Source organism: Alligator mississippiensis, chromosome 1 (genome assembly GCF_030867095.1).
Source record: "Alligator mississippiensis isolate rAllMis1 chromosome 1, rAllMis1, whole genome shotgun sequence".
Classification (NCBI taxonomy): Eukaryota; Metazoa; Chordata; order Crocodylia; family Alligatoridae; genus Alligator; species Alligator mississippiensis.
In genome coordinates, this window is record NC_081824.1 from 183467516 (window position 1) to 183481055 (window position 13540).

Genomic DNA, 13540 nt, shown 5'->3' on the forward strand with positions numbered 1-13540 from the left:
CATCTTTTTTGGTGGTTTGTGCTCACGCTGCCTTCAGGTGGACGCAGCACGTCTCTCTCGTGCCCAAACAACCGTGTTGTGTATTTAGGTCTTCCTTTAACATGGACCAGGTGACTCTGTGCAAACCGAAGGCTGTCATAGAGAAGAGAAACCATGCACCGGTGCCGGGCTGCATTTGTTGTGTGTGTGTGTTTAATTGTATTTTATTTTAATGTTTTTCTTGGTACGTGGTTTCCATTAGGGCCTGTGGAGGGCTGTATGTGTGGGAGTGAGTGCGTGTGCGGGGAGCCTGTGGGTGTGGGCGTGTGTGTCCGTGTGTAGGGGAGCCTGTGTGGGTAAGTGGCTATGTAGGGGAGCGTGTGTGTGTGTGTATGGGTAGGTGTGTAGGGAAGCTTGTGTGGGTGGGTGTGTAGGCCTGTATGCGTGGGTGAGTGTATGTATGTAAGGGAACCTGCATGTGTGTGAGTGTGTGTGTAAGGAAGCGTGTGTGTGTGTATGGATGGGTGGGTGTGCAGGGAAGCCTGTGTGGGTGGGTGTTTAGGGGAGCGTGTGCGTGTGTATGGGTGGGGGGGTAAGGAAGCCTGCATGGGTGGGTGTGTAGGGAAGCCTGGGGGGGGGAGCCTACGTATGTGTGTGTGTGTGAGCGTGCAAAACAACTTTGCAAGACTTTCTACCATCAAAGTGCCTAAGTTTCCGCGCTTGCCTCCCGTAAGTGTGTGTGCACCAGGTTTCCAGCCCCCTGTCCCCACCCCGCTCCGCTCCCACCTCCCCAGCTAGCCTCACAGCGGCTGAGCCCGGGGAATTGGTGTCCGGCGCGGCCCCGGGGCGCGAGGCCGAGCCCGTGCGGAGCCGCGGCCGAGAGCGCGGGCCGGACCGGACCGGACGCCGCGGCTCGACCCGCCTCCACCCGCGGGGGCATTTCCAGCCAAGCCGGCTCGCCGTTTACACGCACTAAAACACCCGCCGTGCCTGCATGGCTGCCGAGGCCACGACAGGGAGGGAGAGAGAAAGAAAAACTCTTCGCAGGGATCCTCATAAAAGCCCTTTATTTAGTTTCAAACGTTTTCTTGCAATCAATAAAAGTTGCCTGTTATCAAGCAGCACATTTAGCAGGGAAGTTTATTGCCTGCCGGGCGGATTAGGAGAGAGACAGGAGTGCACCATACATGGAAGGGAGTCCTCCTTCCCTGCATCTCCGCCTCGGATTCGTAAAATAGAGCCATCCATTACACTGCCGATATGTGGAGCCAGAACATATATACAGACCATAAATTTCCCCGGCCCCGAGCCGTGGTGCTGAGAGCAGCTCCGCCCCGGGGCCCGCCCGCATTCCTCGCGGCCAGCCCGGGCCGGGCCGGGGGAGCCGGGCAGCCACAAGATGTTCGCCGGGTCATTCATCAAGGCCGTTATGACTCTGCGATGCAGCAAATGGGTTGTGTAAAGAGGCGAGGCTTGACAAGGTGGCATCGTTATCCTGTCCGAATGATGCATAATATTAGTATTAGGGCTTAGATCATCGCATGCTTTTAAAATCATCACCGCTAACTACAAGGGAGAGGGGGCTGGGGGCAAAAGTTTCCAGGTTGGTAATGATTATGGATGGCAGGGGTGATGGGGAGGGACGGGCACGCAAATAAAGTAAACGCGGGCCCTGATCAGGCACATGCACACCTATTCACCCACACACACCCCTTGCACACCCCTCCCATGCACATTCACACACACACCTCCACCTCTCCTCACACACCCCTCCCCACACACACCCCGCCCTCCTCACCCCCACACCTATCCACACACCCCTCACACACATCCCACACCCCCACCCCCCACACGCCAACACCCCTCCATACACACATACCCATACATACACACTCCCAGGCCCCCCCACACACACCCATACCCCTCCCACGCACCCCCCCCACACACACACGTACCGGACCCACACTCCCTCGGCAGACGCCTGCTTGCAGGGCTGCACCGCAGGCCAAAGCCCTGGCTAAGCAATGGCAAGGATGCACTGGCCGCCCGGGGAGCGCGCACACTGCAGGGAGCCTGGCACGGGGCAAGTCCCGGCTGGTGCGGATTAAGGCGCAGTTCCAGCTGCCTCCTGCCACTGTCATGAGAGCAAAGGCCGCCCTGGATGGTGAGGGAGGGAGGGGGTCCCTTTTCTGCTTGGCTTTTGCAAAACTTCCTGCCCTCCCGTGGGAGACCCGGGGCTGGGGGCAGGCAAGTGGGGAAAGGAGCGGGCAATCAATCTGAAATCAGCCTCTCCCTCCGGGCCCACACATGACACCAGGACACCGCAGCCAGGGACTGATCCCGGGCACAGCCGGCCCAGCCGTACTGCTGAAATCTGACCACTGCAAGTGGGGGATCTAATAGCTGATAGACAGGAATAATCGTCTGATAGATCTCATAGCAGCCTTGAGGGGGGATAATAGCAGCCCTCCAAGCCTTGAAGGGGGCTCCGAAGAGGACGGAGCGGGCTGCTGACAGGGCAGGACATGGCAGGCCAGGGAGCAATGGGCTCGCGCTGCAGCAGGGGGGCTGAGGGTAGAGATGAGGGGAGCCTCTCTGAGGCGGAGGGCGGGGAAGCTCTGGGCCAGGCTGTGGAGTCTCCCTGCTTGGGGGGGTGTTGAGCCGGCAGACAAAGCCCTGCTGGGGGCAGACGGGCTGGGAGCAGGGGGGCTCCATGCCCTCCCGAGCTCCCTTCCAGCCCTCCTGTGCGGCCCTCCCCGCCTGGCTCCGCGCGCACCCCCGGGCTTCTCGGTGCCGCCGGGGCTCGGCGGGACCCGGGCGCGGACAAGGGCAGGGCGAGCGCCCCGAGCCGGCTGCGGGGCAGGGCAGGGCAGGGCAGGGCAGGGCAGGGCAGGGAGGCCAGCGGGGACCCGGGGCAGCCTCGGGGCTCTGGGGCAGGACTGGGGACGCGCTCGTGTGACCGGCCCTGGGCCGGAGGGAGAAGGGGCTGGGCGCCCCGGCGGAGAGCAGAGGAGCACCAGGAGCTGTGGAGCGAGGGGCTGGGCCCGGCCCCGCCAGGCAGCCTGCCCCGCCGCCGGGCTGAGGGTCCCTGCCCGCCCCCCCCGCGTGGCCCGTCTCCGCCCAGGACTTGGCAGCTCCCCTAAGACCCCAATTAGCAAAGGCTAAAGCCATGAATGAAGCGGCGGCTCTCTGGTTTCAGCCAGGTGGCGCGGATCCCAGCGCTGCCGGGACCTCCCGGCCACCCTCGGCATCAATAATGCTCCCGGGGGAGCTCATCGGAGCCAGGGCGGGGAGCCGAGCACGGGGGGCGGGGATGTGTCCCGCCGCCTCGTCCCGCTCCAGGGCCAGGCAAGGGGTGGTGCGCGCCGGCGGGGGGTGCCCGGGTCCCAGCGGCCGGGGCGCTGGGCTTTGTGCGTGGAAACCCCTCGGCTTGCCCTGCAAGTGCAGGAGCAGAAGTGGTCCCAGCCAATGCTCCCGGGGGCGGGGAGCGGAGCAGGAGGGTCCTGGCTCTGTCCCCGGCGCCGCGTGTCTGCTGCCATCGCGCTGCTCTCCGCGGCCTCTTCAGGTGGCCCGGGCCCGGGCCGGGGTCGGGGCCGGGGCCGGGGGGCCGGCCCGGGGACGCTTCCCCGCCTGGAGCCGCGCTGCTGCAGGGGGAGTGTGGAGTTTCAAACGGAGAGGGGATATTCTTCTGCATCTCTCCTCCTCTTCTTCTCCCCCCCCAAGATCATTTAGATGATTTATTTTTCGAGGGAAATATTTCACAGGTTTCAAAATCGGGGGCGGGGGATGGGGAGCTGCCATTGCAGCTTTATAACAAGCACCACAGTGTGTGATCCCTGGTGACCTGACAAGGACAGGCGAATATTTCATTCAACCCTCCCTCCCCCTCCTCACCCCCCAAATATATAATCAAAATGGGATTTTGAACTGGGACATTTTGCTCCTGGAGGCGGAGTATGAAAGGGGGGGGGGGGTGAGACTCCAGGACCGCAGCCGAGACCGCGCCCGCACGGCGTTGTTTGCCTCCTGGATTGCAGATGGGACAAGGTGAATAAAGGTGTTGTGTGAACAGCCAGCATCCCCGGGCACCGCTCCGCACCAAGAAGAACGGGGGGGCTCTATTTTCTGTCTGGGATGTTTTGTTTTGTTTTGGTTTTTTAATACAAATTGTGGCCAAAGCTGACATTTCGGAGATCACCGTTTGTCTGGTGGTCGCCAGCCCGTCCCGAAGCAAGAAGCGAGAGAGAAGATGATGTGCACACCCCGAAGTAGTCTTTCCCTGCAAACAATGATTTTTTTTTCTTTGGAATGGCCACTGAAGCCTGGTCTTAAAAAATAAATAAATAAAATGCAATAAAATAAAGATGTGTTCAGAAAACGCAACGCCTTCGGGCAGTCAGATCGCCAGCCCCTCTGGCATTTATTTGCCCCCTAGTTTCTTTGTGGACAGCTTCACCGTGATGATCAAGGGAAGGGCAGCCTTTGATCGGCCAGAGCACGGGGCGTCGTTTTCCTCCCTGAAATATTGAAATATTAAGCGTGGGGTGTGTATGTGTGTGTGTGTGTGTGTGCGCGCGCGCGCGCCTGTGTGAAGTGTGTGTCTGTGCCTGTCTGTGTCTGTCTGCGTCTGTGTGTGTCTGTGTATATGTCTGTCGCGTGTGTGTGTGTGTGAGTGTGTAAGTGTGCGCGCTGTCTACACTGCACAATAGGTAACTTCCCGTGACCGAAGGCAGGAATCCAGACACCAGCTATACCATTTCGCTGTGTTTAAAATGTTTCGGCTATTTCTTTTCTTTAAAGAGAAAGGGAGGGAGGGAGGGAGAGCTATGTCCAAGGCTGACATTTGCGCTGGTGGCGGTGGGGGATCTCCCCGAAAGAGGGGAGCAGTCCGGGCAGAAAAGCAGCCCGTGCAACCTCCGTGCACTGCTCGGTACGTTTCTGTGGAGCCGCAGCCCTGCAAGCCGCGGTGCGGGGCCCGGCTGGATGCGCCCAGGCAGCCGGGTTTCGGGGCGCTGGGGAAGGAGAGGTGCCGCGATCGGATGAGGGAGCATGAAAAGGCCTCGGAGTTTATTAGGCAGACAGGACCTTTGGGCAAATGTGAGATGTTTTATTAGACCAGAGTGAATTAGTAATTTTATTCCCCCCATATGAAAACTGGGGAGGGGGCGAGAACGCTCTCCTGTCTCTCGGGGGTGATTTATCAGGCTCAGCGGTTTCCTCCGCAAAGTGCCCCCGCGGCTGCCGCAGTGGAGAGCGAGTGGCAGGCTGAGGAGGGGGCACGGGTCCCCCGCCAGAGGCCGGGGTCGGCGCCCTTGCCCCGCGGCAGGAAGCCCCCAGCGGCCACGTGGGCGCTGTGCTGGGGGCTGGGGAGGGGGGCGCGCGGTGGGACCTTTTTATTCGATGCATTTCATTTTTTTTAATAATCTCCGCATCGAAATGCTTCAGCGCTGAAGGATGAGCCGCGCTGCCAGCCTGGGCAGGGCACCTCAGAGCAGCTCCCAGGCTCCATAGGACACGGGGCAGGCGCGGGGCTCAGCGCGGCTCCGGCTGGCAGGGGCCAGGCGGGCACCGCTCCCCGCGGCTGGTGCCCAGTGGAGAGAAGCGGCTGGGAGACTGCAAGGGGGAGAGGGTTGCCGGCGGGGGTCCCCAAGAAACCACTGTCCCCCCAGTGGCAGAGGGGTTTACTCCACCAAGTTTGTGTGGTGAGCCCTGTGCCCTTCTTGTGGCTGCCCCGCCACCGCCTGCTGGAGAGGGTGGCCGGGCTGAGGGCGGCTCTGCAATAGGGGGGGGAGGGCCAGGAGGGTATCCGCGCACACACACACGTGTATACGCATACACACACATATACACACGCGCATATACAGCTGTATACTCAAGCAGGTGTGTGTGCATATACATATGTGTGCATACACATATAACAGATACATGCATCCGCCATACACACACACATAATGCACAAACGCATGTCAAACACGCACACATATATATGCATATGCATATACGTATACTCAAACACAGACAGCTGTCATACACACGTACATACACACATCGTACACAAACACGTCATGTGCATACACATGCACACATAATACACAAATACACACGCACGTACGCATATACACATGCATCTGTCATGCACGCGCACATACAGATGTAATGCCAAACATACGCATGTCATACACACGCACATATACATATACGCACACAGACGTCATATGCACATGCCTACACACACACAATACACAAGCACATCATACACATGCGTATACACATACACGCATAATGCATACGCACATATACTCACATACATGTCATACACATGTGCACACACAATACACAAACATGCATGTCATACACACGCACTTATAGATATATGCAAACACAGCTGTCATACACCCATGCTATACACACCATACACACGCGTATACACATACACACCAAATGCACACGTACACACCGATACACACACATCTGACAAACACACGCACATGCACACATATAATACACAAACATACTGTACATAGCACACGCACATACATAATGCACACATACCTGTCATACACATATACACAAATACGTTGTTCACACACACGTCTGTATATACACACATCATATACAAGCACAGATGAGCCCATACACACCTACACACATCGGGCGCACACACGCCCGCACACGGGCAATCCACAAACACTCCGACATGCGCTGGGCCTCTTCATTGATTCATTTAGTTGGTAGCTCGCGATCAGTTTTGGATAAAACGCACGTGGGTGTGCAAGCCCAGTTCCCCCCCCCCCCCGAAATCTTCTCTAGCTTCGTTGCTTGATAGCCAATAATAATAATTAAAAAAAAAACCCGAAGGAAAATAAACCAAAACGTGTTTATCTGTGAGCCGCGTGACACGGCTTTGCCCGAATAAAAATAAACACGGTCGAAGTCGTTGCTGAGCATTCGGGCTATTTCTTCCCTTATTTTTTAGCGGAAGTTATAAACCCGGTGCTTTAAAATAAACAGGGACCTAATATACACAACAGCAGCAGCAGCTCTATAAATAACCGCGATATTATTTGCTGGGTTTGGAAAGCCAGCGTTGTTTGCAAACAGAGCCGTGTGCTGCCACCGCACAGCCCTGCACTGAAACCCCCGGGAGGGTTTTTTTGCTGCAGGCGCGAGGACCTCGCTGCTCTTCTGCTCCCTGCATTTATTCTGCCTCCGGCCTCACGAATGTGAAAGTGCAGGAGGCACAAAGACATAGGAAGCAACTGGTCTGGGGTGATAGTGTGTGGCACGGTAGCTACTCCTGTTGCTTTCTAAGACACGCACACACACACCCCTTGCTAATTATTTTAGCCGGGCTGGAGCAGCAGGAGCCCGATCTCGCTGCCCTCGAAGGAGGTGATGGTCCCAGGCCCGTGGGCCTCCGTGGGGACGAGGATCGGGCCCCTCCAGCTGCGCAGGATGAGGCACCCCGGACCCCTGCAGCCTCCTGCGGGGCAAGGCAGCCCTGGAGCGACTCGGCCTGAAGCCCCGAGACGCGGCCGGAGTCAGGGGCGAAAATCCCCCTTCCCTTCCTAGCCCCGAAGGAGCGGCTCGTTTGCTCGAGATCGTTTCCCCCACGCCTGCCGCCTTCTCCTCCGTGCCCTGCCCCCGGCTGTGCCCCCCCTTCCCTGCCCGGCTCCACGTGCGGGGCCTGCTCCCGCGGATCCGCAGGGGCCGGGATCCCGCTCCCTCGTGCCGAGGAGCCCTGCCGCCCCGCCGGGTCCCGCCTGGACGGGGCGGCGGGGATCCCGCCTGCGCCCCGGCCGCTGCCAAGACGCCAGGCCCGGTTACAAACCGTAGCAAACGTTTTATTTACAGGGAGCGGGGCCCGGCGCGGGCGGGGCGGGGCGGGCTCAGCCCGGGGGTCCCGCACCCCGCGGCCGGCCCGGACAGTCTAGAGCCCGGCGGGGGGCGGTTCGGGGCTGGGCGCCGGGGACTGCAGGCCGGGGCTGGCCGAGGGCTGGATGATTACGCCGGGCTGCGGCGGGGGCGGGGGCAGGGGCCGCTCGGCGCCCTCAGTCCTTTCCGCGTCGCTGGGCGGCATGTCCAGGGACTCGGCGTCGCTGCTGTCGCTCTCGCCCTCGGAGCGGCTGTGGCTCGGCTCCCGCTCCCCGGCGGCGGCGGCGGCGGCGGCGGCGGGCAGCGCGCCCTGCTTCTCGGCCGGCTCCTTGTCCTTGTCCTTCTGGGCCTGCGCCTCCTTGGAGTGCCGCCACTTCATGCGCCGGTTCTGGAACCACACCTTCACCTGCGGGCACAGCACAGCCCCGCGCTCAGCCGCCCGCCCGCCCCCGGGGCGCCCCTCTGGACGCCGCCAGGCGCGGGACTTGGGCACACGCGTCCCCCCGCGCCTGGCAACGTCCTGCCCGCTGCCCCGCAACCCGGGATGTTCTCCCGGGAAGGGAAAGGCTCCACCAGTGCAGCACCCCTCCTCCGGTGCGCGCACAGCCCGCGGTGGTCAGTGGGGCTCTGGCTGGGATAGCGCACACAGTGCTCCAGGCTCCAATTTACCGAGGGGTGCGGGTATATAATCTAGGTAGATACACGCTAGATATGTTAGTAGTAGTACTGTATTCTGGATAGTACATATACTATATGCCACCCTCCAATTTACTGGGGGTGCAGATATATAATCTAGGTATACGCATACTAGACGTGTTAGTAATAGCAGTACTGCATTTTGGATAGTATACAGTGTATATTCCACTCTCCAGTTCACTGCGGGGGCAGATATATAATGTAGGTATATGCATACTACATATGCTAGTAATAGTAGCACTGTCTTTTGGATAGTATATATTATATTCCAGTCTCCGATTTACTGGGGATGTGGATATATAATCTAGATACTGTATATACATACTAGATGTGTTAATAATGGCAGTACTGTATTTTGGATAGTATACATCATATTCCAGTCTCCAAGTTACTGGGGGTGTAGATATATAATCTAGGTATATACGTACTAGATATGTTAGTAATGGTACTGTATGTTGGATATTATATATATTCCAGTCTCCAATTTACTGGGGGATGTAGATATATAGTCTGAATATATAACACATAGTACCTATGCCAGTAACAGTACATACTGTACATATGTCAGTACAGTATATACTGTACCATACAGATGATACTATATACTATATTCCATTCTCCAATTTACTGGGGGTGCAGATGCATCATTTAGGTCTATAACACATAGCATATAGGTTAGTAATAATACTGAATAACATATATGTTAGTAATAGTAGTACTATACTGTATACTGAACTATGCAGTAGTACTATACTGTATAATAGTGTATATTACATTCCATTCATTAATTTACTGGGGGTGCTGATATAGTATCTATATACATATTATATATGTTAGTAATAGTACTGTATTTTGGATAGTATATATACTGTACTCTATTTTGTAATTTACTGGATGTCTGGATATATAATCTAGGTATGTAACACAGTACTACTATTTGGTGTAAGAATGTGTTATATTACATAGTATGCTAGTAATGTCACTACTACATTTTGGATAGTATACTACATTCCAACTTATCGCCGGTGCAAATAGGTATATAACACATACTATGTATGCTAGGAATATTAGTACTATTATTTTGGATAGTATATACTATATTCTATTTTCTAATTTACTGTGAGTGCTTATATGTAGCCTAGATATACAACCAATACTAGGTGTGTTAGTAATATCAGTATATTTTGGATAGGATATACTATATTCAAATCTTTGATTTACCGTGGGTGCGTATTTATAGTCTAGATATACAATACATACTATGTATGTTAGTAATATTAGTACTATATTTTTGATAGTATATACTGTATATATGGCATACTATAAATATACTGTAGATACTGCACAAGCTCTAGGCGCACACCGCGCATTGCATGTATCCCTGGATAGATAGGCAGTGCTACATACTAGCAGATATATCTCGGCCCCCTTGAGGGTTTCTGAGCTCGCAGTTCTCAAGCTGCGTTGGGAAAGGGAACAACCAGAGGACGAGAAGGATCATGCTTGATGTACCTTTTCTACACATGTGAAAGAAACCGAGGCAAGCCCTGCAGCTTCCAGCCTCACACTTGCAAAATGCCCAGAGCAAACAGTCCGAGCTGAGAGCAAGAGGCGGGGGAGAAGCTCTCCTCGTTTTCCTCTCACCAAAAATATTTTAGGGATGTAAGATTTCTCTCTCTTTTTTTTTTTTTTTGTTTGCTTCTTTGCGTGTCTGAATACAAAAAAAAAAAAAAAAGTCCTCCCCCCTGCCCCCTTCTTCTTCTTTTTCGTCGTCATCTTTTTCTTCCAGGAAACCAAATCTTGCTCAACAGACCACAACGTTATACGATTCTGTGTACTGTGGGCCATATAATAGTGAAATCATTACTGAGTAGCGTTTAATGATTCCGTTTGAAAGGGAGTTTTCACTTCCTCAGAACTAGGGATTTCACAATCCAGAAAAAAAGAATTTATAAAGAAAAAATCTTCGTTTTTACCTTCTTTGAACTCAACTGCCTCCTACACCGAGTTGCACTTCAATAAAGTGCGTAATTACTGTCCCCCATGGCCTGTTCACTGCATTGCTTGTGCTCCTCTGCATTTGCCAAAGCAAACGCGTTGGGAATCATGACACAAACTGTCGGGTTCCTTTATTGGGATTTTTTTCCCTTGCTGCAGGGTGTTTAGTCCCATAAAAACGCATGGGTTTGCATTGTAACTAGAAAGATGCGTTTAAGGTGCGTGCATATCCCTCGCGTGAAATGATCATATTTTAAATAAACCCCACACAAGCTAGAGAAGGGAAAGGGCCGGGGGGGGGCGAGGATTTTAAAATGCATCTAAGTGCATCTGACCGGACTGAAGTGAAGGAAACAACATAAAGCGGCTCTTACTTGGGCGTCCGTTAGTCCCAGCATCGCTGCCAGTTGTTTTCTGTCCGGCTTGGTGACATATTTCTGGATTTCAAACCTTTTCTCTAAGCCTTTCCTCTGCAGGTTGGAAAAAACAGCTCTGGACCAGGAACGTTTCCTTTTGTAGGTCTGAGGCAACGTGTCTTTGGTTAAAACTGCATAGGGACCTATTGAGTTGAGAAGAGAGACAGACAGGGAGAGAGAGGGACTGCGTTATTTATATCTGGGTAAAAGAGAAGCCGGACTCAAGAGAAAAACAAATACTAGATCAGCTGATGCCTGCGAGGAAGGCCCCGTGAAAGTCTCATCCTTTCTGCCAACTAAGTATTTCAGCTTTTGCAAGGTTGCATTTTCTCCTTAATTTGTTTCACATTTTTCGGTTCAAAAAGATTTTCTTTCCCTCCCAGCGATTATGCTCAGACAGGCTTCTCTCTTGCCATCGGCCTGGGGACCCCCACGGGCAGCCCACCTCGATGACTGTGGTTATTCAGGAGCTGTTACAAGTGAGATCCTCACTAGAGGAGGGGCGGGGGGAAGCCTTCAGCTCCAAGCAGCTGCCAAATCGTTTTGAGTTAAGCGAGCTAGGCCCGGAGGGGCAAAATCACCTAGGCGGATTTGACTTCCCCTGCGGTAGCGGCCCTGGGGCGGGGAGGGATTTAAGAGGGAGGATTTGTACCTGGAAAAGTGTCTTGAAACTGGTGCTGAACTGAACTCCTTGGGTTTGTGTTTAAGGGACCCAGGATAGTAGCGGCCTCGTTAATGGGATCTAGAGACGCGAAGAACTGGCTGGCTGAAGGCTGCAAGGTGGGGAGATGAACCCCAGTTTGGCGGCTTGTAGTTAATAAGGAGGTCAGATCTGCGAGCACAGGAACAAGGAGAGCTCTGTTACATTGCAAGAGAAACCCGCCCGCCCTGAAGCCTCGAATGAAGCGATCTGAGCCCCTTAACGCGGGTGCGTGTTTGGGACGGGAAGGAGGGGGCTGTGCTGTTACTCTCCTCCAGCCAAACACAACACAGGGGCCTGGAGAGAAATCGCCCTGCAGGAGTGACACGGCGGGGGCATCCGAGCCGGGGCTGAACGGGCGAGGCGCGATCCTTCCCCAGAGGAGAGCTCCCGGCCTTGGCAGCGCGCTCACGCCCGGCCGGGGCAGCCCGATTGCAGCCAGAGGCTTCCTACAAGCGCCGAGCTACTGGGGGAGAACCAAGCCCAGGAGGTTGGGGGCGCCGAGCGGCCCGGGCGGGGGGGGCGGGGACGGGACCCGAGGCCCAGGCTGGCTCGGCCCCGGCCCCCGGGGCTGTCGCGCCAGAGAGCTCCGGCCCTCTCTCTGGGGGGGACGCCTGGGCTTCGGACGGTTTTTATTAGGAGCGCGAGTGCTTCGAAACCAAGTGGCAGCGAGAAAAGCTCGGCTCTCTACCTCTCAGCGTGTTGCCTTCCTTGACTTTGGGGTCAAACTCCGCGGACAAAATGCGATCAATCCCAAATTTCAGGTCCTTGCTGGAAGGGGCCGGCGCCGCCCCGCCGCCGGGCGTGGGACTGCCGTGCAGCCGGGCCCCGCCGCCGGCCGGTCGGTGCTGCGGGGCCGCGTGGTGCTGGGGGTGGTAGGCGGCGGGCAGCGGCGACAGGCGGGAGGGGAAGGCGGCGGCGGGGTCCGGGGCCACCACGGGCGTGGGGCGCAGCGGCGAGCCGGCGGCGTGGAAGGGCGGCCGGGGGGGCACGGCGCCCAGGTGCGCCGCCAGGCTGGCGGGGGAGGCTCCGGGGAGGCTGTCGGCCGCCGCCTCGGCCCCGCCGGCGTGCAGGATGTCGGCGATGCAGAAGGAAGGCTTCTTCCCGCCGCCGGCCTCCAGCGGGAAGCAGGCGGCCGCGCCCGGCCCGCAGTAGGCCGCTGACCACAGGCTGAAGTTGGAGGCGTAGAAGGGCGCCAGGCCGGCCGTGTACATCCTCGCGCCGCGCCGCGCCGCCCCGCCGGAGCTGCGGCCCCTGCGCCGGGAGGCAGGCAGGCAGGGCGGGCTGCCGGCGGCTCGAGCCCTTCCTGGCGGCGGTGCGGTGGCCGGGCCCCGGCGGCAGGACCTGCAGCAGCAGCGCGATCCAGGCCCGCTCCCGCCCCGGCCCCGACGGGGACCAGCAGCAGCAGCAGCAGCAGCTGAACGCGGGGTAGCGCGCGCCCAGCCCAGGGAAGAGCCGCGCAGCACCGCGCCCGGCCCCTGCCCCTGCCCCTGGCCGGGCCAGCCCGCCCGCCCGCCGGCCGCCGCTCATTGGCTAGCGGGCAGCCAATAGCGGCGAGGGGGTGTGGCCCAGGGCTCCCAGGGGAACAAGTGCAGCACTTGTAGCTGCCGCCTGCCCTGTCCGGGTGCCGCCGGGCGAGGGGCGCAGAGGGGGCAGCGCCTTCTGCCCCCCTAGGGGAAGGGCGGGCAGCCACAGACAGGCGCCCCCCTTCAGCCCTTCTTGGAAGGGGCTTGCAGCAGGCTAGAGATGAAGGGAAACGCTCGGGGGAGGGCAGGGAAGGCTGTGGAGTCTCCCTGCTTGGAGGGGTTTTGAGCCGGGCATTCAGAAGGCAGCTTTCCTGAGCCGCTTGGCAGGAGAGCTGCTCTTCTGGCTGGTT

General features: G+C 57.0%; 1 protein-coding gene across 2 annotated transcripts; it reads right to left on the reverse strand.

The window, feature by feature from the left end:
* Positions 1-6837: 6837 nt before the first annotated feature.
* Positions 6838-13123, reverse strand: HLX (H2.0 like homeobox). 2 transcript variants are annotated; one of them, XM_019483149.2, is made up of 4 exons: positions 12356-13118; positions 11617-11796; positions 10923-11107; positions 6838-8260 (listed from the first exon to the last, which is right to left on the reverse strand). In XM_019483149.2, exons 1-4 carry the CDS (start codon positions 12876-12878, stop codon positions 7910-7912), a joined length of 1239 nt encoding a protein of 412 aa, XP_019338694.2. In that variant the 5' UTR covers positions 12879-13118; the 3' UTR covers positions 6838-7909. The 2 variants fall into 2 exon arrangements, with proteins under 2 accessions (XP_019338694.2, XP_059573723.1); XM_059717740.1 differs by lacking the exon at positions 11617-11796 and having other exon boundaries at positions 12356-13123.
* Positions 13124-13540: the final 417 nt, after the last annotated feature.

Bases quoted from the DNA above. Each gene is read 5' to 3' on its own strand.
- HLX (XM_019483149.2), bottom strand. From the start codon at position 12,878: ATGTACACGGCCGGCCTGGCGCCCTTCTACGCCTCCAACTTCAGCCTG. The intron at 11,797-12,355 runs GTAGAGAGCCGA...CTGTGCTCGCAG, and splicing joins GGAAGGCAACACGCTGAGAG to ATCTGACCTCCTTATTAACT. The intron at 8,261-10,922 runs GTAAGAGCCGCT...CTGTGCCCGCAG, and splicing joins TGGGACTAACGGACGCCCAA to GTGAAGGTGTGGTTCCAGAA.